At 43.8% G+C, this 27,916-nt stretch overlaps 1 protein-coding gene across 2 annotated transcripts in view; it reads left to right on the top strand.

Annotated features, from left to right (window-relative positions):
* The window catches only part of MBOAT2 (membrane bound O-acyltransferase domain containing 2), a 106,655-nt gene that overhangs the window by 70,077 nt on the left and 8,662 nt on the right, over nt 1-27,916 (top strand). For both annotated transcript variants that reach the window (XM_061433358.1, XM_061433359.1), the window contains exons 4-12: nt 3,892-3,987; nt 14,412-14,467; nt 15,128-15,182; nt 18,642-18,825; nt 22,133-22,325; nt 22,895-22,998; nt 23,931-23,995; nt 25,455-25,587; nt 27,170-27,321. In XM_061433358.1, the coding sequence (XP_061289342.1) occupies nt 3,892-3,987; nt 14,412-14,467; nt 15,128-15,182; nt 18,642-18,825; nt 22,133-22,325; nt 22,895-22,998; nt 23,931-23,995; nt 25,455-25,587; nt 27,170-27,321 (1,038 nt within the window). The remainder of the gene's footprint in view (nt 1-3,891; nt 3,988-14,411; nt 14,468-15,127; nt 15,183-18,641; nt 18,826-22,132; nt 22,326-22,894; nt 22,999-23,930; nt 23,996-25,454; nt 25,588-27,169; nt 27,322-27,916) is intronic.

Raw genomic sequence — 27,916 nt, forward strand, 5'->3', positions numbered from 1 at the left:
TTGTTGATTTCATTTTGTTATAAAGGATGATAATATCAGAAAGCTTTTAAAACTGCACAGAGCAGAAATCCCAGCTCATAGTGGTATAATGGTAACCGGTGCAGAGAGATTCCCCTTTCCAGTGAGAAGTCATGAGGCGAGGCAGTTCTTGTTGATTAACTCAGCAACTCTGTTTTTATGAGGGCATCAGAAAGTCCTGTATTTTGTTTTATTTAGCTTTTCTGCTTCACCATCTCACCAGATTGTCTGTAGGCTAGCTGGGCTTGGTTGACATCACAGTAGCAAGGGTCCCGTGTTGTGTTTTGCCTAGTTGCTTACCTGTGTCCGACTCTTTGCAACACCAGGGACTGTAGCCCACCAGGCTTCTTTGTTCAAGGGGATTCTCCAGATAAGAATACTGGAGTGGGTTGACATGCCCTCCTCAGCAAGTGTCCTACTTGCTATTTAAGGAGAAAGCCGTTCCAAAAGCTCCGTGTCATGTTTCACTGACTATACTTAAGTTTCATGCCCACCTGTAAACTGTCAGTTGCAGGGAGTACGAGACCACAGTGACTGAGTTAGTCAGTCAGTCTCCCTCCCTGTGTATCTGCCTTTTCTAAGGGAGAGAATGAGGGTTCAGAAGTAATGTCACTTTCTCAAGATCACACAGATAGGAAGAGTAAAAAGTTGATGGGGCCATTATTTAAATCTCAGGTCTGCTTGGATTTTATGTGCATGTATGTTTTTCTGTTTGAAGACATTCAGTGAAACATACGCCCTGACCACAGCACTGATGAGAATACCATGCATGTATGTATTGGCCTGTATGCCTGTTTTCTTCTGCTGATGCTGAACTTGACAGATCAGAGGCTTTCCCTGTCACCTTTCCCTGCAGCCTAACTCGAAAGATAACAGTGAAAATGTGGTACTCTTTGGTATCACTTAGGAATGCATTTCAGTTCTGGATAATAGGAAAAAACTCAGCACCTCAGATTTTTTCTGGACTTAGGTTATTCAGAGCCAGTGTAGCTGCTCAACAGTGTTTATTAAAGAGGCAGGTTTCTTTCTTGTTTTGCAGTTCTGTCCTTCGCCTGTTAGCTCGCTACTTCAGGAATGCAAGATGATTGCTGCTACAGCCATCAGATCCTTTTTCTGGGCAGAAGGAATTCACACCACACCAGCTACTTGTATCCCCTCTTTTTTCTTTGATTCTACAGAATGCTTTCATTGATTTTTGACAAACTCATAACTAATCCATGATCGCAATTCAATCATGAGTTGACAGAATTAGACCACAGATTTTTCTGGTTCAGTGAAGAAGTTGCTCACATCATGGGCAAACAAATGTGGTTCAGTTAATGAATGTTGATTGATATTTTTGTTTATGTTAATGAGTAAGTTGAAAGTGAAACACTAAAGATACAGAAACTTCTGTATCTTGACGCTTCTCTCTTTTTGTCCATAATGTGAGTAAGAGCAACTTCTTTGCTGAATTGAGGAATAGTTTTTGAATGCTAGAAGAATAAGATTTTCTGGGTTTTGTTGGGGATGGAGGGTACACAGTGTTACAGCTGCAGGTCATGACATACTTTTAAAAGTTTAACCTGTATTATTAGCATTCTCTTCATTGCTTCTGATTCGGGTCAGCAAACTTCTTTCATAAAGAGCCAGATAGTAAATATTTTAGGCTTCGAGGGCCTTGTAGATGCTGCTGCAACTATTCAGCTCAGGTGTTCTGAGGCAAAAGCAGCCATACACAGTATACATGTAAATGGCCATGAGTGTGGTCAAACAAAATTTGATGGACAGAAGCAAAGCAGGGAGCAAGATTTATCCTACAGGCTTTGGTTTGATTATTTCTGGTTTGAATAATCTGTTCAGTCGGTAAGTCTTGTCTGACTCTTTTGTGACCCCATGGACTGCAGCACTCCAGGCTTCCCTGTCCTTCAGTATCTCCTGGAGTTTGCTCAGATTCATGTTCATTGAATAATCTATAGTGTTTGCCAATTTTCAAAGTGTAAATACTTTTACACCACTAAATTTGGCTTCCTATATTGAATCATTTTTGCATTTATCCAATAAACCCTGCTTGGTCAAGGTATCTTATTTTAAATTACAATTAGTTTTAGTGTGCTAAACTCTTATTAAACATTCTTTCAGTTATCTAGTGCAGACTTCTTTGCTCAGGAATAATCCAGGTAGATCAGAATTACCTATTTGTCTGAAGTTTGAAAGGACCCTTTCCTAAAACCTCCTGAATGGTCTATTTGAAAATACATTGGGTTTTTATGTTTTTCTGTTGATTTCTTCTATATTATATATGTTTAGAAAGTCCTTCACTAATTTGAGGACATTTGAATATTTATCCATAGCTTGTATGTGTTTTAGTTTTATACTGTATATTTAATTATTTTATCCATCTAGGATTGTTTCAATGAAGGTATAGCTCCATTCACCCACCCAAATTGTTTAACTCATTAGGCGATAATCCATTCATTCCTGCTAATATGCATTGCAGCCTTCATTTTACACAGTAGTATATATTCTAGAGTCTGTTTGTGAATTTCTGTTCTATTGATATGTAAATTATTCCCCCAGATGATGTTTTAAGTTCTTTTTTAAAAATAATTAATTATGTACACAATGGAGTATTACTCAGCCATTAAAAAGAATACATTTGAATCAGTTCTAATGAGGTGGATGAAACTGGAGCCTATTATACAGAGTGAAGTAAGCCAGAAAGAAAAACACCAATACAGTATACTAATGCATATATATGGAATTTAGAAAGATGGTAACAATAACCCTGTATATGAGACAGCAAAAGAGACACTGATGTATAGAACAGTCTTTTGGACTCTGTGGGAGAGGGAGAGGGTGGGAAGATTTGGGAGAATGACATTGAAACATATATAATATCATGTATGAAACGAGTCGCCAGTCCAGGTTCGATGCACGATACTGGATGCTTGGGGCTGGTGCACTGGGACGACCCAGAGGGAGGGTATGGGGCGGGAGGAGGGAGGAGGGTTCAGGATGGGGAACACATGTATACCTGTGGCGGATTCATTTCAATATTTGGCAAAACCAATACAATTTTGTAAAGTTTAAAAATAAAAATAAGTAATTATGGCGTGCTGGGTCTTTGTTGTTATGCACGGGCTTTCTCTAGTTGCAGCGAGGGTGGGGGGCCCACTCTCTAGTTGTGGTCCCGAGCTTCTCAGTGTGGCAGCCTCTCTCGTTGCAGAGCCCAGGCTCTAGAGCGCGGGTTCACTAGTTCCAACACGTGGGTTTAGTTGCCCCGCAGGATGTGGTGTCCCTTGCATTGATGGGCGGATTCTTAACCACTGGACCACCAGGGAAATCCTGATGTTTTTAATTACTGTAGCGCTCTCCCATACATCTTAAGACTGAAAATTATTAAACATTTATGTTTATAAAATGTGAGTAAATACCACACACTGTTTATGATTTTAGATGATCGAGGACAAGTTTTAAAAATACTCTTAAGAACTTGTTTGATGTGTGTTTCAGCCAAATATTTTCATACTAGATTTTGTTTTCTAAAAAGAAAGAAAAATAGATACCAGTACTTACCATATTCAGTTTTATGTTGTGAGCATGACTTTCAGATACATAATCTGTTATATGGAGGTTTTTCAGAAGGAAAAAATGAATAAAAGTAGGAACTAAATGTGTTTATCGTTGAAAATGGTACAAAATTCAAGGAAACTGAAGCAGACACTAGTAAAGAGTTTTTACAATTTATCAAAGAAAGCCATTTGCGGCGTAGATCTCATGATGTTTACAATTTTTGAACCATCTCATATAGTTAATATGTTAGTTTAAAATGTATTCTTTAACAAAATGAATCTTTTTATTTCGCTAATATAGCTTGTTTTTGTTTTCCAGATACTGTTTCGTGTTTGCTTTGGGATACCTCACAGTATGCCAAATCACTAGAGTCTATATCTTTGATTATGGACAGTATTCTGCTGATTTTTCAGGGTAAGATGAAAACTTTGATTCAGAAGTCTGTTTATTTAATCCTAACATGTTGGTTGAAAGACAAAATATAGTTCCATTTAGTAGTTCAAATGAAAAACTCGTTTAAAATTCTTTTTGTAAATTTAACATTTTTCTTCTTGGAAAGTGGTCTTTTATAGTGATGTGTAAGTCACAAAAATAACCTTTTTTTTAAATTGACTTTTGTAAAATTTCTGAATATATGAGAATAAAATTTGTTGTATTATATGCCAATATTGAAAGCATTTTCTAATTCTGGGCTTCCCTGGTAGATCAGATGGTAAAGCGTCTGCTTGTAATGCAGAAAACCTGGGTTCGATCCCTGGAACAGGAAGATCCCCTGGAGAAGGAAATGGCAACCCACTCTAGTATTCTTGCCTGGAGAATCCCGTGGATGGAGGAGCCTGGCAGGCTACAGTCCATGGGGTCGCAAAGAGTCAGACACGACTGAGCAACCTTACTGGTTCTAATTCTGTTAGAAATTTTTGGAGTCACTTAATAACTATTGAAAATCAGCCCCTTTGAGCCTGCTTCCTTGCTGCCCTTCTTTTCTTCTTCTCCCTCCCGCCCTGCCTCCCTCCCTCCCTCCCTTCTTGGAATCCCGTTTGTACAGTGTTTCCCCAGCTGCTCTGTAACATCTGATTGCTTGTTCGTGCTTCTTAACACACCGTGGGACTGTCTCTGGACACAAGTCCTTGGACTAGCTTTGTCAGTCTGAATTTGCATGAGGATGCACTTGAACATGTATTTTTCTTTCATGCATTTCACATCTATGAAATGTTTTACATTCTCATACTCAATATTCTAGTGAGTGGTAGAAATAACTTCAGGCTTTTTTTTCTTCAGAGGAAATTTAGTCCTTCCTTGGTTCTGGAAGGGTCTTTTGCCTGTAACAGAACTGATTGAATGTCTCTTATGAGATAAATGCAGTCCAAGTCCTTAAAAATGAACTTGTTCACTGTCTTTATAAAGGGACACCTGCTAACATCTGCATACTGGGTGGGGAAGTTGAAGATAGAACTCTATGGTGTATATATCAAGCCTGGCAGTTTTCTCTGCTGAAAAAGACACGTAAGACCTGCTTTTAAGTAGGCCTTGAGTTATCTGTACAGGATAAATAATGACCAGTAAATTCAGTGGAAGGATAAGTAAGTGGAAAAAAGTAAATGAAACAAATCATGGCATCTATGAATAAATTGTTGAATACTAGAAAAGAGCCAATGTTGTGTGAGCTTAAAGAAAAGTCACTGTTGTAAAACAGGAGAATTTCAGAAGATGAATTATCTTTTTCTCCTTAATGATATCAAAGTGGATTTTACTTTTGTTAAACAGATTTTAAAATCAGACTTGGATAAAAGACTATATCTCAAAGAACAAATAAAACCAAGACAAAACAAAATTTATTAAATACACTAAAAAAACTAGATAGTCAAATTAGCAATATATTGAATAGAATTGAGAAATAACCTGACATACAGAAGAAGAAGAATAGATGTTGGCTATCAACTTATAAAGGACTTCCCTGGTGGCTCAGATGGTAAAGCGTCTGCCTCCAATGCGGGGGACCTGGGTTCAATCCCTGGGTCGGGAAGATCTCCTGGAGAAGGAAATGGCAACCCATTCCGGTATTCTTGCCTGGAAAATCCCATGGACAGAGGAACCTGGTAGGCTACAGTTCATGGGGTCACAAAGAGTCAGACATGTCTGAGTGACTTCACTTTCACTATCAACTTATAAACTGCAGGAATTCTTAAAGCAAAAAGCTATTAGCAGAATCAGTAGGTGTGTTGGGCCACCTTGAATCTTGATGAACTTGGAGAGGTAGCCTAGGTCACGTGTTGTTATCTTAGTGTAATGAAAATAGGAACTAGCTACGTATATTTTTAAACTGCCACATTTACTAAGTAGTTTAACGTAGCAGATTTCAGTTTATTAATAAGAATTGGTAGAAGTACAAATTCATGTGATCCAATGTTCACTGGAGCTTCATAACCCCGTCTTCATTTTTATCTTAGTCATTACCTTTTTTATTTCCCTTATCTGCTATTCTAAACTTTCATCACTCTCTAGCTCTAGGGGTGGGCTACCCACTATCAAAGCACATTACTCCGTTGACTTTACATAAAGCAAGTTTATTTCTCATTCACACCCAGCCCACTGAGAAGGGGGCCTCTGCTCCCCATGACCATTCAGGGAACCAGGCTTCTTTCTTGTGGCCCCACGTCCTTCAGGGTCTCTAGAATCCTCTTGATTAAATCGAGGGAATGGCATATCCCGTAGTGAGCTGAGCCCAGAGAGAGCATGCCTGCCCTCCACTTTCTCTCCCATTCTGTTGGAAAAAACTAGTTACATAACTCCACAATTTAGAGGATAGTGTACATTACTAAAAATATGCATGTGATAGGATCTTAAGTATTTCACTAAAATAAAAATTTTTCACTTAAATATAATTTAAAATATTTAAGTATGTTGAAGAAATACAACATAGCATTTTACAGATGGAAAACCTGATGTAAAACTCCCAGTTTAATATTTAATTTTTATCCACTAGGAGAAAACATCTGAGCATCATCAGTGAACTGGTACAAAGAGATAAATCAGCTCAAGGAGACCATTGTGGCCGAACTAATTTAGAGTGCTCCCTTTTGTTTTAATGTGCGCAGAAGAGAAAAGAAGCATTTAGTAAGCCTTGAGTGTTACAACACATGAGCACAAGAGATCCTGACTTGCTCCTAATTAGGGTAGATACGGGAGCCATCCAAAGTGGTGTTGGCAGTCTGAGGAAGGTAGAGCTGAATCTACCGACCCGTTCTTTGTGCTAAGCTCTCCAGTGCCCTGAAGTTAGACACGCAGGGAATGAAGCCAGGCTCTTGCTGAGGAATCAGGTGGGAGCTCTTCTGTACCAGCCAGTGTAACTTGCAAAGGTGTGGAATGCTGATATTGTGTGTGTGTGTGTAGATAGAGAGATAGGCTCAAGATACATTTAAAATGCTGAATAGATGAAAGGGACTTGCCTCTTAATAAAAGCTTCTTTTTCCAGAAAGGTTGAAAGGCTAGGTTGTCAGCTGACATGTTGGCCTCAGGAAATAGGTACAAGAGAAGTATAAAACAGTTAAATAGCTTTCCTTTATATCAGCAATAACTGGTTAGAAAATGTCATAGATAAAGGATCGGAGTTTCAGAAGCAATAAAAACAATGAAATGTTTAAGATAACATGTAAAAAGAAATGGAGGGACCTTTGTGTAGACCTTTGGTAGTAAACTATGAAGCTTTACTATAGGACATAAAAAAGACTGACGAAGCATCTTGTTTATTCAGAGAGTAACATTCAATGTTGTAAAAACAGACCTTTTTCTCTAGTTAACCTGTAATGCGGTGGAGGTTTTGAGGGAAATTAGGCAAATTGAGAAGTTTCCCTGGAAGTGTTTGAGAGGAGCAGATTCAGTATAAAAACATATACTGCTTGTCAAGCAGACATCATTTGAATATTGTAGGACTGACATAGGAATAGCCAAATCCAAGAAGCCTGCGTAGAGAAACAGATCTCTGGATCTGGGATATAAATGTACAGAATGACAATGCTGGGACTATGCGTCAATGAGGAGCACCCCTCTCGGTTACTCAGAAAAAGAAAGGTGAATGCTTGCCTTCTTGTAGATGGAAGCAGGAACAGATTTTGGGTGACAGGAAGGAAATGAATTCTGATTGGAATATGTTGATCTTTGTGGAGCTGAAGTGTTGGTTAATGCATCCACTAAAAAAAGGTATATGTGATATCTATTTTAAAAGATACATATAAATATATATAAAAGATATATATTTTCCATTGAAATCAAGAATACATTTTAGAGCTAAGCACAGAGCATCAGATACTCAGTCGGTATCTTATTACTGGCTGCCCCGTGTGTTCGTGCAGTTACCATTTTTTTGCATCAGCACGGTACGTTTTGCTGGGGGCTGAGTACTCTGTAGGTGACTGTCCTGTCAGTAGAAGAAGGGAGGGACTGTTTGTTCTAAAAGCTTCATTCTGGCTCTCTGTGCTCATTGAGCTGAGTCCTGGAAGGGCCCCTGGTGCTCTCTGCCATGCCCAGTAACTATGTTGTAAATAGTGTTGGCATAAATTATTCAGCTGATAAACCATCCATAGTGTTCTGCGTATCCTGTTTCAGCCGGTGGGGGGCTGTCTTCTGACACCTTAACCTGCATTTGGTTAGGGAGTGCGTTCCGCCCAGCTGCTACTCATGTAGTTCAAGTTCCTGGGAGAAAACAGGCACGGTCTCTTACGAGGTTTGCTCGGTCTGTTCCCCTCCCTACCTGAACCTTTCCACCTGATTGTTTTTTCCAATTTATTTATTTTTAATTGAAGGATAATTCCTTTACAGTATTGTGTTGGTTTCTGCCATACATCAACATTTTCCCCTGACTTTATGTTTGTTCACAAAGCAGTGTGGTATAATGATATTTATCAGAGAGATCTGCAGTGTTCCCTTATGACTCTAAAAAGTTGATCAGTTCAGTTGCTCAGTCGTATCTGACTCTTTGCGACCCCATGCACTGCAGCACACCAGGCCTCCCTGTCCATCACCAACTCCCGGAGTTTACTCAAACTCACATCCATTGAGTCGGTGATGCCATCCAGCCATCTCATCTGTCGTCCCCTTCTCCTCCTGCCCCCAACCCCTCCCAGCATCAGAGTCTTTTCCAGTGAGTCAGCTCTTTGCATCAGGTGACCACAGTATTGGAGTTTCAGCTTCAACATCAGTCCTTCCAGTGAATATTCAGGACTGATTTCCTTTAGGATGGACTGGTTGGATCTCAAAAAGCTGATCACTGGCCCTCAAAGTCCACGCCGTGTGTGCCAGGCCTCGCCTCTCTGCCTGCCTCGTCTGATGCTGCAGCCGCATAACTGCTTCCAGGTTCTCATGCTTCTTCTACTGCCCATAGGCTTCTCCCTGCCGGAAACACCCTTCCCAACCTGCCCGCGTGTCCAACCTCCTGGCTCCTAGAGGCTCAGATGAAGTGGCTCCTGTTCCAGGTGTTTCCCCATAAACTTGCTTAGTTTCTTTGCACGTGTCTTCAAACGCTTGGCCCGTAACACTTTTCATGTAGCTACTCGTGTACCTGTTGAGCTCCTACTTCAGTGAGCAGGTTCCTTCAGGGGCAGCGCTTAGCAGTTAATTATTGCAGCCATCCAGTACCTTCTGCTGAGCAGTGGTTCTGGTATCTATTGAACGAGGGTTTTATCAAATATCTGCTGTGCCTCGGATACTGTTCATGGCCTTTGTCCTGTTGCTGTTTTATTTAATCTACACAGTGGCTTTATTATCCCCATTTTATAGATAAGAATTTGGAGGCTGGGGAGTTAAACAGCTCCCCCGTGTCCACAGTTGATGAGTAGTGGAGTCAGGACGTTTTCTGGCTCACGTGTCCAGCTGCCTGTCCACACCTCTCTGCCCAGTTGTCCAGTCAGCATCTCGCACTGAACTTGCCTGACCCGGACTTCCCAATGCCTCTGTCCTGTTCTTCCTGCATTTCTTCCCAGCCAGCTCCGTCGTCCTTTTCCTTTCCTCTGGTCAAAACCCTTGGTGGCCTCAGGTCTCAAGCCCTGATTCTGATCCACTGTCGAACAGTTGTCAGGTCCCGCTGTCTTTGCCATCAGAAGACGACTGGGATGCACTACGCCGGGTCTATGCTGTCATCCTGCTCTGAGATGCTGTCCTTGCCTCCTCTTACCCCCCAGCACCCCACAGCCCTCTCTACCCAGGGGCGAATATACCTATTAAAAGCTAGTGAGTGCCCTGCCTGTTGGCCTCCACGGTCCCCAGTCTCTCTTGGGTCTCAGCCCTGTCCTCACAGTCCCTGCAGGAGCCTCCTAACTCTGACCGTCCCAACACCTCTGTCTTCAGCATCTGTCCTGTCTTTACTCACTGGCTCCAGCCACATCCCCGTCCTCACTAGCCTCCCAGCAGGCCAGGTCAGCCTAACCCGGGCAGGGGTGCTGGTGAGCCCACCTCTGCAGGGCTTGGTCCCTGACTCAGCTTCTCTGTGAAGCATCAGCCCTGGGTGAGGCCAGTCCCCACCGGCCTCCTGGCACTCCTCTCCCCATTCTGTTTTGTTCTTCTGCTCAGCACACAGCAGCAGCTGGCACACCGTGTATTTACCTCTGAGTTCAGTTGTTATCCATTCCTCCCCTGTACACAAATGAGAACCCTGTCTCATTCACAGCTGTGTCTCCAGCACCTGGTGCCTTGTAGGCGCTCATGAGATGCTTGTTTTCAAAATGAGCGGGTGAAGGGCCTGGATGGATGGATGGATGGCTCTCAGAAGCCTTTTCCTCCCCTCTCAAGGTGCATTCTTTTGGCTTTAGGTCCGAGGGGTTTGTTGGTTTCAATGGGTTTTGCTGTTTGCAGACGAGCCCCTGAGTACTTTAGACATGCCTGAAAGTGGACAGGTCAGTTTGCTCTGTTGTCAGGCCCCTGAAACCTGGTGGCATACTGACCTTGTATCTTGTGTGTGTGTGTGCGTGCGTGCGCGCGTGCTTGTTGCTCAGTCGTGTCCAACTCTTTGCAACCCCATAGATGGCAGCCCATGAGGCCTCGCCGTCCATGGCATTCTCCAGGCAAGAACACAGGAGTGGGTTGCCGTTTCCTTCTCCAAAAGTAACTATAGAAAGAAAGAAAGTGAAGTCTCTCAGTCGTGTCCGACTCTTTGCAACCCCATGGACTGCAGCCCACCAGGCTCCTCCATCCATGGGATTTTCCAGGCAAGAGTCCTGGAGGGGTGCCGTTTCCTTCCCCGCTTGTAGGTGCTCGTAGTTGCTTTGTAGCAGTATCCTTAGAGTTTAGCAGTCTCCTGGAGATGACAGAATGATTTAGAAAGAGATTGTTCTTTTTCAGCATTCATTCTCTAGTGATGTTTACCTAGAGTTTGAGTTTGACCGTGTGGCAGAACTAAATCCTGTAACTCTCATTGTAGAGAAAAAAGATGGTGTGTAAAGGTTTTAGTTGACTAAGAAAGTCAATTTGCATCTTTTTAAAAAATTATAAGAAGTCTAGAGTCTCTTTAGTTCTTTATGTCTGATGGGTATATATTTTTTTATATTACCTGAAGCTGTTTTATCAGTTGAGTATTTATTTTGAATAGCTAGATTCCATATTTTTCCAGTTCCAAGTAGAGTGCCGGGGGAGAAAGTGTCTGTAACTCCACCTCAATCTAGCGATGTTGCTCTGCAGAAGGTACAGGTGGCTCCATCCAGGCCCCCCTTTGCTGGATGAAGGCACCGAAGCCAATTGCTTGCCCTCTCCCATCCGCGTTGCAGCCTCCACCCCAGGGAAACAGGAGAGTCTGGTTCACAAAGGGCTGGCTCAAACTTTTTAGGACCTGGAAGGCGATTAAATAGTGAATGCGAAGCAAACAGGTAGTTAAAATGTTAATAAAGGTGTTAAGTGAAAACTGTGAGTCACTCCTATTGTCCCCATTCAGGTATTCGCGAGCACAATGCACTGTTAGGAAAACCACCCCAGTTGGTCTCTTTGTAAACCGTGGGAGTGTTTTCATTTAGAACCATCTTCTCTACACAGGAGGTTCTGTGTGATGGGTGAGGCCAGTCCTCCTCTCCTTTCAGTCCACTCTGTCTCCTGGTCTCTGTCCTGTGCTTGTGCTGGACTCATCTGGCCACCTTCCCCTCCGCTTGACTCTCCTGAGCTCTCATGAGTTTGTTTATCCTGTGCCAAACTTTTTTTACTTTCATTTATCAAATACTCCTTCAGAGTCACTTCGCAATAATTTTGTCTTCTGTCATTTTATTCTCACATTCACCACTCCCTGACCCCAGCCCGTGACAAGTTGGACCAGAGGCTGTGGAATGACCACCGCTTTAAAACCAAAGGAAATGTTCAGGCTTAATGATTATCTGTTAAGGAAACAGTAGGTGATGTGAGACGTTTTTGCAAACCAGTCAGAACCTTGAGCCCAGTTACTTGGCAGGTAGAGCTTTCCAGGTGGCACAGTGGTAAAGAATCCCCCCGCCAGTGCAGGAGACATCAGTTTGATCCCTGGGTCAGGAAGATCCCCTGGAGAAGGAAATGGCAACCCACTCCAGTATTCTTGCCTGGAGAGTCCCATGGACAGAGGAGCGTGATGGGCTACAGTTCATGTGGTCCACAGAAGTCGGACATAGCTCAGTGACTGAATGTGTGCATGCATGCACACACAAACACACACAGCAGGTACCGAAGGTGCAGAGGTGAATAGGGCAGGGTTCCTGCTGTTAAGTAGTCCATGGGTTTCGTGGTGACCGAAAAATAAGCCAATAATTACAGAACAGTCTGGTGACTGTTTTCAAGCACAGAGGAGAGCAGACATGAGGGAGGGAGTCTAATCAACTTACATAAGGAGTGATGGGTCTTGAGTGGGCACTCAGAAGGTTGGGTTTACGTGGCAGTTTAGAAATACTCACCCAGCACATATCCTGGGCCAGGCACTGTGCTCGGCGCTGGAGGGTCGGTGGTGAAAAAGACCATTCGTTCCCTGTTGCATGAACCTTCTAGAGTGCAGACAGCTTTTAAAGCCCCTCCATAACTGGGTAAATGAAGCATCCGTGAGTGTGAGAAATTCTTTGAAGAAAGCAAACAGGAAGCTAAGATGAAGTGAAAGGTGTATGTCCCATTTGGGCAGAGGTGGCTTCCTGGGCGGTACAGCTGCCCACAGGCCTCTTGTGCAAAGTGACTGTTAAGCTGAGACTTGAAGCAGGACACAGGTCGCCCTTGCAGAGCAGCTCCAGGGAGTGTGGTCTGGGCGGAGGCCAGCATTTGGGGAGAATGGAGTATTTGTATGTGTTCCGCCTTCTTTTTCTTCTCCTCCTTTTTTTAATACTTACTTATTTGTGTATGTTTGGCCGTGGTGGGTCTGCATTGCTTCGCGGGCTGTTCTCTAGTTGCGTCAAGCAGAGCCTACTCTCTCGTTGAGGAGCACGAGCTTCTCATTGCGAGGACTTCTCTAGTTGCAGATCACAGGCTTAGCAGTCATGGCACACAGGCTTCATTGCCCTGTGGCAGGTGGGATCTTCCCCGGGCCAGGGATCAAACCTGTGTCTCCTGCACGGCAGGCAGATTCTTTACCACTGAGCCAAACTGGGGAAACCCTGCTTCCGCGTTCTTTCCGCCCCCGTGAGGGAGCATAGTTCTTAGACACAGCAGTACAGCCTCGAAGCACCCAGTCCCCCAGCTCAGCTCACTTTCATGAGAGCCTGCACTCTGCACGCCCGGGTCTCCCAGGTGACAATGGGCACAATGAGACCATGCATTCAAAAAGCACATATAAATATTTGCCTTTGGGGGACATCTGATACACATGAACTGAGCAATTTAGTATGTCACTGAGTTGAAAAATAAATTTATTATTTTATTGGTTGTTTTTATGATGTTTTAAGGTGATGTGAGAATTAAAATCCAGAGCGAAGGGTATTTTCTTATTCCTTTTTGAGCTAAACTATGAAATAAATTTAGGCAGGTGAGAAAAATGATCCTTTTCCCCTGGAGAAATCGAACTTTCGAGGAATTTTTTGTAATCCTCAAAGGCATGTAAACTATCTTCCAAGGTTAAAACGGCAGCTGGCTGTTGAAGGCAACCTGGGGGAGCATTTGGCTGAGGAATAATCTCCCGAGAGAGAGTGGTGTTCACCTCGGAATGGACTTTGAAGGGAACCGAAGAAGTTTCTCTCGCTAGTACTTTGAGTTTAAGAGCAGTCGTCACGTGACGGGGTCTCTATGAGATCTTGTCTGTTAGGTAACGGGGAGTGACCTGCAAGTTCTTGGGGCCTAGCTCTGTATATCTCGTGCCAGTGGTGGTTCAGTTGCTAAGTCGTGTCCGACTCTTTGCGACCCCTTGGGCTGCAGCATGCCCCCCGCCGCTTTTCTGTCCTCCAGCATCTCCTGGAACTTGTTCAAACTCATGTCCATTGAGTCGGTGATACCATCCGACCTTCTCATCCTCTGTTGTCCCCTGCTCCTCCTGCCCTCAGTGTTTCCCAGCACCAGGGTCTTTTCCAATAAGCTGGCTCTTGGCATCAGGTGGCCAAAGTATTGGAGCTTCAGGTTCAGCATTATGGATTAGATGATGCCCTCTTAAAAGATATGTTGAAATCCTATCCTCACGGTCTCCTGTAAAGGACGAGCCTCTTCTTAAAGCAAAGCAGAAAGCCCATATTCCCTGTCTTCGGTCCCTTCCCCAGACTCAGCAGCCCTGCAGTTCTTTCTTTAGAATCCCTTGGGGTCTTTTTTTATGTTAAAAAAGTTTCAGGATTTTGTAGTCATATAAGCAGAATAAACTCTTTCATATATCATAAGTATAATTTTAAATTTCTGCTTTTAAAATATTTATTTTTTGTTTTTTTTTTTCCCCACAGCCCAATGATGATAATTACCCAGAAGATCACTAGTTTGGCTTATGAAATTCATGATGGTAAGATTTTGGAAATTAATCTTTCATCACTGAAAAAGTCATATTCTAACCACCTTTTGTTTGAGAGATTACCATAACTTTCTGTTGTTTGTTAGAGGAAGGAAACGGAGGAAGGGAAGATAGGAAAAATACTGAATTCTGCTTTGGCTTCCCTGGTGGTTCAGATGGTAAAGAATCTGCCTGTAATGCAGGAGATGTGGGTTCGATTGCTGGGTTGGGAAGATCCCACCGAGAAGGGAATGACTACGCACTCAGTACTTTTACCTAGAGAATCCCATGGACAGAGGAGCCTGGTAGGCTACAGTCCATGGGGTCACAAAAAGTCAGACACGACTGAGTGACTAACACTAGGTTTCTAAAGTGTGCTCATTTTCCTTCCATAGGGTCCATGGGGTCACAAAGAGTCGGACACGACCGAGTGACTAACACTAAGGTTTCTAAAGTGTGCTCATTTTCCTTCACTGTGTATTCTTAATTTTACATTCAGTTCAATGACAGAGTCTGTGCTGTAATGAGAAAGAAAGGGACCAGTTATACCAAAATTGGGATTATGGCATGAATTTCAAATGAGGAAAGTGATGCAAGTGTGAATGGGAAGAAGTACGCTTCTTTTCTTGGGAGAAAGCGTAACTGATAAATTGTCTTGTTTTTATTTCTCAGGGATGTTTCGGAAGGATGAAGAGCTGACTCCGTCACAGAGGGGATTAGCGGTCAGGTATGTGCCTATAAATCGTCTCCCGCTGAGGTTCCTGCTGTCTCTGCCGGGACACCCGTGTACTCAAGGCCAAGTCTGACTTGTCCTCCTCAAGGCTCTTAGTTCATGAGAACCAAACCTCCCTCCGTCTGCAGCAAGTCTGGCTGGACTAGGCCTGCCTTCGTAGGCACCCACTGAGTACTATCATCGTACCTCCTGTGTACATATCCTGACTCCCAAGGGGCTCTGAGTTCCCCGAAGACAGGGAGACTGCATGGTCTTCGTGTGGTAATTATGAGCAATAATTGCAGCTACCATTTGTAGATCAATGACTTGATAGCAGGTCCTGGGCTGCGATATGTTAATATAGCACAAAGATGCTGTGTTTTGAAGTAATGAGGAACCAGCAGGATATTCACCTTGCTGTTTGAGGAATTCCTTCTGCGGTAGGCTGCTATGGCATTTATTGTGGTCCCCTATGGATTCTTCTAAGGACTAGCTTAATTTCTTGGCAGGGCCTGCCTTAATCTAATGTAATTAGAGATAAGGTACTCATTTTACTTGAAAAGCATCCTGCAAGCACCTTGTTTGCTATAAATCTGGGACTAATATATGCATGGCTGTCAAAAGAAGGAGATTGTGCAGTAGGAGGCCCTGCCCGAAGTGCTCACCTTTGATCCCATCTTTAAAATGACTCTCTTTTGATGTTCACTGCAGCCAGCCTTTATAGATCAGTAAATATGCACTTGAATTTATTTGTTTGGTGAGAGGTTAGCTTGTTCTGGGCTCTGTGATCCTTGTGAGTCCTTGTCCATCCCAGGAACTGCTCGTTAATAGACAGTCCTCCCAGGTGGCCTCCTGGCAAGACCCCAGAGCTGGTTAAATTCAGCTCTGCTTGTCTGAACAGTGGAAGGAGGCAGAGAGGACTCCTTTCAGATTTGCTACCCAAACGTAAAAGCACAGAGCTCATTGTCGCCCACAGTTCTCTCACATTTCCATGCACAGTTGATATCAATGTTTATGGAATGAAGAATGAGTCTTCCATTGATACCATAATTAGAGTATTACAGTTAATGCTCAGTTCGAATTTTAATTGCATGTATTACAGTTATTGGCTTCTTTCCTAACATGACTTGTCATTTGATATGACAGTTGAGCCAGAAATGACTTCAGCAAGTTTCATAGATCAGAATTATCTCCCATCCTTCCGAATTGTGATACATTGTTGGATATGGTAAGATGAGCTGCGGCTTAGATAACCTGGTGTTGTTCTGGTGTTGAAATAAGCAGTGTTGAAAATGAGGCTCCGTTGCTGGAGCATAACGGGCTCTTTGCAGCTTTGTGACGACGGGCACTTGTGCTGTGTATGAGGTGGTGATAAAGTCTCCATCGCAGCCCAACATGGGAAGAACTACCAGGGAAAATCTGCCAGAAACACCTTGCTCCCATCATTTCTGAGTCCTCAAGAAAAAAGTACTTAAGGTTCTAAGCACTTTGAAATGTAGAAAGGTGGCTCAGTGGTAAAGAATCCGCCTGCCAAGCAAGAGATGTGGGTTCGATAACCTGGATTGGGAAGATCCCTTAGAGAAGGAAGTGGCAACCCACTCCAGTGTTCTTGCCTGGGAAATCCCATGGACAGAGGAGCCTGGAGCATAGTCCACGGGTCACAAAAGAGTTGTACATGACTGAGCGACTAAACAACAACAACAAAATGTAGAAAAATTTAGAAGGCATTTTGAGTAAGTGGTGACCTACCTGAGTGTCAAGTGGAGCAGAGCACTGTTTTCTCTTGGTTTTATGTTTATAAAAATACTTATGAGGAGGTTCTGTTGACTCCTCTTGGCCACAGAGAGCGTTTGGATGTTTTTTTTAGATCACGTGTCATCTTAGAGAGGCAGATGGGGCTATAACACGTTTATGAGCCTCCTTATTATCCCCAGCTGTAGCTGCTCTTTTATTTGTGGTGGTTTATAGTTGTCAGTGGATGGAAGAGTTGACAGATGGAGCTGTTTTTATATATTATATATATATATATATATTTTTTTTTTGGGGGGGGGTGTGTGGCAGGTCTTCATTGCAGCATGTGGGATCTCTAGTTGTGGTCCAGGGACTTAGTTGCTCCATGGCATGTGGGATCTTAGTTCAATCCCTGGCCAGGGACTGAACCCTCATCCCCTGCATTGCAAGGCAGATTCTTAACCCCTTGACCACCAGGGAAGTCCAAGAGGTGGTTTTAAGGTATAAAAAATTCACACTTCTGATGCATTTTCATAGTGTCCTGTGTTACTGGTTTTCTCCAGGTTTCCTGCATCGATAAGTGGAATGCTTGGTAAACTTTAGATACCATGTGCCATTTGGACAGACCAGAGAGCAACTGAATTAAAAATGCTGGGAGACATCCTTGACTCCTTTCTCCCTCACTCCCCACCCCAATCCATCAGCAGACCCCAGGGCTGTGCTGCCAGGCTGGACTCAGACGCAGTCCCCTGCATGGATCCAGCCCCGTCACCTCCCCCTGGATCCCACATCCTCCTGCCTGGTGGTCCCTCCTCCACCCTCCTCTATCCACACACAGGGGCTCGAGGGGTTCTTTTGAAAACATAGGTATTGAAAACCCTACTGTAGTAAAGAAAAGAATGGCAACCCACTCCAGTAGTCTTACTTGAGAAATCCCATGGACAGAGGAGCCTGGTGGGCTACAGTCCCTGAAGAGTCACAAAGTGACTGAGCCCCTACACCACCACCACCACTGTGGTTTTTCAGCACATTCTGAATAAAATCTGAAGCTTCCACCATGGCTTATAAGGCAGGCCCTGTGTTCCCCACCTTGGCATACTGACGCCCCTCCCACCTGCCTCCCCAGCTCAGCCCCTCCAACTGCATTGGCCTCCCTGTGGCTGGACCTGCCCCAACTCTTTGCTCCCTGTCCCTGGAGTCCTGGTCCTGGACATTCACATGACTCCCTTACTCGTCTCATGATCAGAGAAGCCTTCCTGGCTTGTTAATGAAATGCCCCCTCCCCCTTGTAGTACTTAGCTGTCTGTTTTTTATTCTTGATTTTCTGCAGCTGTTGTATAAGTTCTCTGAATGCAGAATCCCCCTGCGGTATTTACTGCTGTGTCTCTAGACCCAGGAGCATGGGCACACATAGATTTGTAAAGTGAGTGAGTGAGTGACTAGTAAGAGATGAATCTTCTGCCCTATCTTGTCCACCTTGACTTTGTTTCATCATGAGGAAATCAGATAGAAACCCTTTGTCATGGCTCATAGAGACCCGGGTGGAAACTCTTTTATCCAGAAACACCACTGAGCATTCCTTCATCCTGAAACTTTAGATTCTTATTGTTTGGAGGCAGATGAAAATCACAGCTTGCTTTATTTTGGAAATGGTAGGAGGAGTCGAGGTTGGAGCTGATCACTCCCGTCGCTTTTTCACAAAGCAAATGTCTGTCTTACACATAGCGTGTCTCTTTGTTGCAGGCGCATGCCCAGCCTTCTGGAGTATTTAAGTTACAACTGTAACTTCATGGGTATCCTGGCAGGCCCGCTCTGCTCTTACAAAGACTACATCACTTTCATCGAAGGCAGATCGTACCATATGACGCAGTCAGGTGAAGATGGGAAAGAAGAGATACAGTACGAAAGGACAGAGCCATCACCAAATGTAAGACCTGGAGATTCGTCTGCAGCATTTCTAGCATGTATTGATTAGCCTTGTTTATTTCAGGAGACCAGTGTTGTCATCTTTTTCTTTAAAAAAAAAAAAAGATACCCATCTTTTTCTTTAAAAACATTTTTCAAGGTAAATGACTCTTCACATAGTACCCAGTGGTGATGCCGTGTAGAAGTACAACCATGATTAAAGAACAAAAGTAAGGTACCTACGAAGTGAGGAAATACACTATAGTCATGGAGTATTTTATAGGAAAACCCTTATGAAAGGTCACTCTCCTCCTTAGGTTCTGAACACCATAAATAAGAGGTTGTTGACAACAGCATATATCGCAGTTTGAATATATTTGAAATTAAAATTCCAAGGGAATTCCCTGGTGGGCCAGTGGTTGGGACTCTTCACTTTTGCTGCCAATGGCCCAGGTTCAATCCCTGGTCAGGGAACTAAGGTCCTGCAAGCCACGTGGGTCCAGCCAAAGAAACAAAACCAAATAAATGTGTCTAACAGTAAATTTCGGAGAAGGCAATGGCACCCCACTCCAGTACTCTTGCCTGGAAAATCCCATGGATGGAGGAGGCTGGTAGGCTGCAGTCCATGGGGTCGCTAAGAGCCGGGCACGACTGAGCGACTTCACTTTCACTTTTCACTTTCATGCATTGGAGAAGGAAATGGCAACCCACTCCAGTGTTCTTGCCTGGAGAATCCCAGGGACGGGGGAGCCTGGTAGGCTGCTGTCTATGGGGTTGCACAGAGTCGGACACGACTGAAATGACTTAGCAGCAGCAGCAGCAATGATAAATTTAAATTCCATATGTACATAGTTCACACAGTCAAACAGTAGGAGTTATTTACAGATCACTCAAAGGCAGTAAGAAACTCTGTGTTACGAGTGGGGTGTGGAAACTCCTTGAATGCCAGGTAGGTCAGTCAGGACCCTGGTGGCCCGTTCGCTGGGGGCCTCCCAGTTGTCTTCAGCTGCATTAAGGTACAGGTTTGGCTGCTGAACCAAGGACCAAAATGACCGTGGTTTAAACAAGGTGGGAGTTGTGTTCTTCTCTCACTCGACAGCTCATGTGTCAGCAGTTATCCATGGATAACAGGGCAGCTCCATGGGCTGGAGCTCCAGATGCTCCCAGGTTTGCCATCCGTAGGGTGTTTCCCTCATCTCCATGGTCTAAGATGCTCGCCACGGAAGTTACCATATTACTCGTGACCACATAGCTACACTTAGCTGCAGAGAAGACTATGACATGTGACTTCAGCATGTCCAAACAGAAAATCCTTCACTGTGTAAGAAGCAGAGGATGGCTCCAGGGAGCCCCTGTCAATCTCTCCTGTGATGTCTGTAGGAGTTTTCTCTGGGGCTGTTTGGGTTCTTGAGTGAAGACTTCTCCTGTCTTCTGCCCTGCGTGTCCAGACTTGACTGCTGGTCCCCGGAGCTGGACACTGAGTGAACAGGGGTGGGGGGGTGGGCGCTGAAGGGTATCACGTTTCAGGACACATCACCCATGTCTCCACATTCATTCCAGCCCTGGTGTAGACCTGCATCCCTAAACCTGGTCCTTCTCTAGTTAGGCTTCCCTGAGGGTTAACTTCTGACCTCCTGCCAGCATTGGGGAGGGGTTGTCCATCTGCTCAGCGGGAGGCCGTGCGAACTGGGGGTTACATCTGCCTTCCCAGCTTTAGGCCCCCTCACCCCCTGCCTTTCCAAGTTCCTAATGCCACACTGGCTCAGCTGTTTAAGGGGGTGTCCTGGGTGTGTGTGCCAGCTGGTGTTTGAAGTCAGGTATGTTACTTTAGGGTTTCCCAGGTGGCTCAGTGGTAGAGAATGCGCCTGCCAGTGCAGGTGACGTGGGTGCAATCCCTGGGTCAGGAAGATCCCCTGAAGGAGGAAGTGGCAACCCACTCCAGTACTCCTGCTGGAAAATCCCGTGGACAGAGGAGCCCAGTGGGCTACTGTCCATGGGGTCGCAAAGAGTCAGACAAGACTGAGCACGAGCACGCAACAGCTTCTGTTACGTTAACTGTTTTAAACTGAGACCTAGAAACTGTGTGTAGTTTAGACTTAAGGGCCATGGTATTTCTCACTGTGTTACTAAAAGGATACAGCCAATATTTAGGTTCATGTGTGAGGTCATTTGGTTCATCTCACTTCATTTATAATTGTAGTTTTTCTCTAATTACCTGCTGCAAATCTCTTTCTATTCAGATGTGTAGCTTAGGTATTTTGGAGGTGGAGGGTGAAGGAAAGGTAGCATTACTTTCCTAGAGAAAGCTTTGAAAGATGAGCAGGAAAATGAGAATAAGAACAGTTGCAGCAAAGAGCCCTTTACTGTCCAGCGTCTCCTGACAAGCAGCCCAAGAATGAATAAAGCTTTTTTTGTGCAGAAATAAAGTGCAGGAATCTGGCACGTGCTCTCACTCTTGCCTTTGAGCCTTGCTTTTGGCCCCATTACAGAAAGTGTTAAATAAGTGTTTATCTGCAAATTACTGCAGTTAATTGGAATATTATTTGATTCCTGTATGGGACACTAATCCAAGTATTTTGTTTCATTCTTTCATCTGGATCCAGCCTCTTCTTTTGTCTACTTCTTTTTTTCCCTCCATAGCCTGTAGAATCTTCTTTATATAGAATCAGATTGAAATATTCTGGCCTCCTGAAAACACAAAAACGCCATGAGTTGGGTTCTCTTGAGGTAATTTAACCTTACCAGAAAAAAGTAAAGGTCTGCCTTTTCTTTCCATCAGAATCTTTTGTATAGATCTTTTGTTTTCTTGCTTGTATTGCTTTTTTAGTACTATCATCTTGAACAAAATTGCATAAAAGAACTTACAGGTTTAAAGAAATTTAAAAGTTGTTTATTGTAAAAATAATTTCCATGAAGTACCTAGAACTTGGAAACCAGGGAAAAGGCACAGTGGAAAATAATAAACCGTGTGTGTGAGTGTGATCATATAAAATCTCTACCCAAACTTATTAATGGTAACATTTTTACATAGTCATCCTATATACCTGTGTTTTCTTTTAGATTATAATTTTTTTAATTACTGAAAGTCCTGCGAATACAAATTGGGATTTCTGGTGTGATTTGAGCCATGACCCAGAGGTAGACATAAGGCTTCGCATATTCAAACTGTGAGACAGTGAAGGCTTTAAATGCTGAGCATGACAGAGTTCAGGACTTTTGACCGAGTTATACAGGCTTAATAACTATATTCAGAGTGAATCTGGTGATAATACCTGGAAGGAAGTAAAAGGAGTACGGATTAGGTTTATGACAACTTGTCTTGCTTTCAGGTTGCAGTTATTCAGAAACTCTTAGTCTGTGGACTTTCCTTACTGTTCCACTTGATCATCTCTAAGATGTTACCTGTGGAGTACAACATTGATGAGCATTTTCAGGCCACAGCTTCATGGCCGACCAAGGTGATCTATCTCTACGTCTCTCTTTTGGCCGCCAGACCCAAGTACTATTTTGCATGGACATTAGGTAAGTAACATGTGAATAGGCTTTGCATTAGCATTGGACGTGTCAATAGCCAGGAGGGCGCCCTCTTGAGGATGTGTAGTTCAGGACCGATGAGAAAAACTAGGGTCATCTGTGCAGGAGAAACAAATCTCACAGTTCATGTCCTGTGTATAAGGACTGATCCTGAAAACTGTTGAAAAGTATTGGTCACTCAGTTGTGTCTGACTCTTGGCAACCCCATGGACTGTAGCCCCACCAGGCTTCTCTGTCCATGAGATTTCCCAGGCAAGAATACGGGAGTGGGTAGCTATTCCCTTCTCCAGGGGATCTTCCCAACCCAAGGATCAGAACCCAGGTTTCCTGCATTGCCAGGAGATTCTTTACTGTCTGAGCCACCAGGGAGGCCCTAAAAACTGTTAGATTCTAACAGCTGGATCAAGGCCCACTTTAGTATAATATCAGATAAAATGAGAATAAATCCACTTCAATAGAGTTCAAGGGCATAGTCTATGATAACATACGTCTTCTGGGGCAGCACAGCAGTTTGTCACACAGGTTCTTAACACTTCCTTTTCCATTGTGTCCCGCAGCCGACGCCATCAACAATGCGGCAGGCTTTGGATTCAGAGGGTATGACAAAAACGGAGCTGCCCGTTGGGACCTAATTTCCAATCTGAGGATCAAGCAAATAGAGGTTAGTGCATCATCAAGCAGTCAGTCACCGTAGGATTCTTAAGTGGCATAACTTGGTTTCATAGATTACAACATGATGTTCCAAGAATGGTACTGAAAGATTTGTAACAATCTCACTCTTTCACTCAGCCAGTATTTGTCGGTCATCAGCGGTGTGCCCCAGGCCTTGGGGATCTGGTGAATAAGGCCCTTCTGGGCTTGAATCCAATGCTGCTTACAGAGATACAGAAAGACTGGCTGTGATCAGAGAGGCAGAGCGGTCCACCTTGGACTAGTGGCCCAGGGAAGGCGTCCTGGAGGAAATGATGCTGTAGGCTGAGTTTTTAGTAGGAGGCAGCCAGGTGCTCCAGTCAAAGGTGGCAGCCCAAGGCGGGGGGTCAGGGTTGTGGTCCTTGTTGTTACCTAGTGGTACTGACAGGTGAGGCTGGAGGAATAGAGGCCCTGCTGAGCACAGTCTTACAGGCTTGAGTGAGGGGCTGGGAAGGTAGGAAGATGTACAGACCACTCCTCCCGGGGAGCAGGTCCAGAGGGCCTGAGACTCCCCAAAGTGGGGTAGGGGAGGGGCTGAAGGAGGTGAGGGCACAGGGGGACTGTGCCAGTAGTGGGGCATCCAGGCTGTGCCCAGTGACTGGCCACTGCTGTTCATTCACGTGCTCTGCAGGAGTGTCTTGGGATGATTCCACGATGGCCCCTGTAAGTGTTATTAATGCACTGGAGAAAACAGCGAGAAGTCCATTTATAATGCCTTACGGGTGTTCCCCACAGTAAACCCCTTCTGTAGAATGATGTTACTCCGTTAGAAAGCAGTGTTTAGGGAAGAGACCGCACCTGACTGTCACTGTCACGCGTGTACTCTCAGCCCAGTAAAATGTGGCTTACCTTTACAGCTTCATTATTTTGTCCGCCGAAGAAAAAAGTTCCTTTGTTTTTCAGATGTCAACAAGTTTCAAGATGTTTCTCGATAATTGGAATATTCAGACAGCTCTCTGGCTCAAAAGGTAAGCTCCTTCCAGAACCGTCTTCAGCTATGCTTTGGCCTCTGGGTCTTGAGACTGAGCTTCACTGGGTTTACATTCTTGATTAGATTAAATTAAATGAATGCTGTGACTTTGTGTTAACCAGGAAACACACTTACTGTCCTCCAAAGCAGGGTGGTACCAAGCCTGAGAACTGTTTAGCCTTGAGTCCTAAATGCAGCTACCACAGACCTCTCCATTTGCCTTTAAAGGTGCCCACCAAGGTCTGAAATCGCCAGTACGTCCCTCATTCATGGGAGATTTGACCAAACAAAAGTGGCTACATAACCACCATACGCATGCATTAGATTTTCCACAATAGTTAAAATATTCCAGTAGAATAGACCTTTATATGTTGGGTGCAGGATCTGAAGACTGAACCTCTGCAGTTGGAATTCAAGGTCTTGTAGAGTAGTCTCCACATGCTGATCCTTGTAGTAAGGGTGATGATGAGAGGGCAGGAGGCGTGCAGGCACGGGGGGCGGGGGAAGAAGAGGCACTGGAGTTAAGAATCATAAAGAGGAGGTTGTCACGGGCACAGGGGGAAGACAGAGGACTGATTACAGGAGGCAAATTTAGGACAGTGCACAGAAACTCCCAGGGCTCCTGTCTCCTTGTTCCCGATGGGATACTGCCAGGTTTTGAGTTTATTTCATAAAACACTGCTCTTGTGATAGGGGGACTCTAAGCACCATTCTCTGTAATGCCCTTTGTTTATTTATTTTTTTAAATTTAGATTTATTTTAATTAGAGGCTAATTACTTTACAATATTGTATTGGTTTTGCCATACATCAACATGAATCCACCATGGGTGTAGATGGGTTCCCAATCCTGAACCCCCCTCCCACCTCCCTCCGCATATCATCCCTCTGGGTCATCCCAGTAATGCCCTTTATTTATGACAAATAATGACCTTTACTTCTTGAAACACCCAAAATATATTCTCGTCACTTCATGGTGCCTTGAAGTCTCCCCAGTGGCTGCACATTTTCTGAGCTAATTGTTATGTTATTTTTGTTGTTATATTTTAAATTTCATACCTTAGGAAAATCTCATTTTCATGTAAGTTCTCCACCTATGACAGGAAGACTTTTAAGCACAGCCTGCTTCCCAGTAGAGTACAGTTAGATCAATTGAAAGTCCTAAATGTTAGTGAAGAAAAGAATAAAACAATGTAAGATAAGAATAACTTTTATATTTATTAAAGTTTTTCTGTACATAGTATAGACTCCCCACACACTAGAAATGACCATTTTGGTGATACCAGTAAGAAGACAGAAGTAAAAAATCTTTTTATAAACCTCATAGGAGCCATAACCTCCCTGAGGCTAATGGCCAAGCTAAGGTGTGGTTGTTTTCCTAAATCCTGACTGGGACTGAAAGAATGATGGTTGTGGGGGTGACAGGCTTCTTACAACTCACGTGTGTCGTGGTTTCCAGGGTGTGTTATGAACGTGCCTCCTTGAGTCCCACCACCCAGACCTTCTTCCTCTCTGCCATCTGGCACGGGGTGTACCCGGGCTATTACCTGACCTTTCTCACCGGAATGCTGATGACGCTGGTGGCGCGAGCTGTGAGTATGGGGGACGCCTTCTCATCCTGCGGGGCCAGTCACATGGACTGGGGGCGGAGGCTGCCCGCCCACTGAGCAGTCTCACTGCTTTCACTGGGCCAGCCCTGAGCTCCTATTGGTATGCTTGTTGCATGTGTTGAGTGAGGCAGGCAGGCCCCACCCACACTCGGTTCATCTGAGAGGAAGGCAGAGTAAAGTGAAGCACGGGAAAGCCAGGTGTGCCAGTTCTGAAAGAGATGGGAATACCAGACCACCTGACCTGCCTCTTGAGAAACCTTTATGCAGGTCAGGAAGCAACAGTTAGAACTGGACATGGAACAACAGACTGGTTCCAAACAGGAAAAGGAGTACGTCAAGGCTGTATATTGTCACCCTGCTTATTTAACTTATATGCAGAGTACATCATGAGAAAAGCTGCTCTGGAGGAAGCACAAACTGGTATCAAGATTGCCGGGAGAAATATCAATCACCTCAGATATGCAGATGACACCACCTTTATGGCAGAAAGTGAAGAAGAACTAAAGAGCCTCTTGATGAAAGTGAAAGAGGAGAGTGAAAAAGTTGGCTTAAAGCTCAACATTCAGAAAACTAAGATCATGGCATCTGGTCCCAACACTTCATGGCAAATAGATGGGGAAACAGTGTCATACTTTATTTTTCTGGGCTCCAAAATCACTGCAGATGGTGATTGCAGCCATGAAATTAAAAGACACTTACTCCTTGGAAGGAAAGTTATGACCAACCTAGGTAGCATATTGAAAAGCAGAGACATTACTTGGCCAACAAAGAGCCATCTAGTCAAGGCTATGGTTTTTCCAGTGATCATGTATGGATGTGAGAGTTGGACTGTGAAGAAGGCTAAGCACCGAAGAATTGATGCTTTTGAACCATGGTGTTGGAGAAGACTCTTGAGAGTCCCTTGGACTGCAAAGAGATCCAACCAGTCCATCCTAAAGGAGATCAATCCTGGGTGTTCTTTGGAAGGACTGATGCTGAAGCTGAAACTCCAGTACTTTGGCCACCTCATGTGAAGAGTTGACTCATTGGAAAAGACTCTGATGTTGGGAGGGATTGGGGGCAGGAGGAGAAGGGGACAACAGAGGATGAGATGGCTGGTTGGCATCACCAACTCGATGGACATGAGTTTGGGTGAACGCTGGGAGTCGGTGATGGACAAGGAGGCCTGGTGTGCTGCGATTCATGGGGTTGCAAAGAATCGGACACGACTGAGTGATTGAACTGAACTGAACTGACTGAAGCAATTGTTAACTTTGGGGGAGAAGCTTTTAATTTTGATACAATTTCAAATCCACAGAAAAGTTATAAAGAAGCTCCTCTGTGCTCTTCACCCAGATGCACACATTTTGCCCCCATGTGTCACCATGCCTTTTCCATAGTTTTTATACCTATTTATAGGTGTATTAGTTTTCTCGGAACCAGCTTTGCCCATAGTAACAGTACCATTTTGGATGCCCAGCAGCAGTGTATGAGAGTTTCATCTATTCCACATCCTTGAAACAGTTGATGGAGTCGGTGTGATTCCATAAGCATTGTTAAAGATGAATATTTCTGTTTATTTCAGGTGAGAAATAACTTTAGACATTATTTCATCGAACCTCCCCAGCTGAAATTTTTGTATGATGTTATAACATGGATAGCAACTCAGATAGCAATAAGTTACACAGTTGTGCCATTTGTACTTCTTTCTGTAAAAGCTTCACTCATGTTTTACAGGTAAGTGTTAACTCTTAACAAATGTGGCATAGGAAATTTGTAAAAAAATTTTTATTGAAATATAGTTGATTTACAATTTGTGTTAGTTTCAGATGTATACCAAAGGTTTTCATGTATATATTTGTGTGTGTGTATATATACATATATATATACTTTTTAAGATTGTTTTCCATTATAGGTTATTGCAAGATATTGAGTATAGTTCCCTGTGCTGTATAGGAGGTCCCTATTAGTTATCTGTTTTATACATAGCAGTGGGTATATTTTCATTCCAGCCTCCTAATTTATTTCTTCCCTGTGCCCTTTTCCCTTAGGTAACCAACCATAGGTTTGCTTTCTGTGTTTGTGAGTTGATTCCTGTTTTGTAAATATCAATAAATTCATTTGTATCATATTTTGAAATTTAGGAAGGCTTCTTGCTTTTAGGTAGAATAGAAAAATAGAACCCAACATATTTCCTTCAGTTAAGTGCATCGTCAGTTACTTTTACATCTTAAACCTAGCAGTCTTAAGTTTATTTATGGAATGATTAACACTGTTCAGACTTAGAGGGCTATCACCTGGGTACCCACTGCTTCAGATCTCTCCAAAGTGT

Source organism: Bos javanicus, chromosome 11 (assembly GCF_032452875.1).
Source record: "Bos javanicus breed banteng chromosome 11, ARS-OSU_banteng_1.0, whole genome shotgun sequence".
NCBI lineage: Eukaryota > Metazoa > Chordata > Mammalia > Artiodactyla > Bovidae > Bos > Bos javanicus.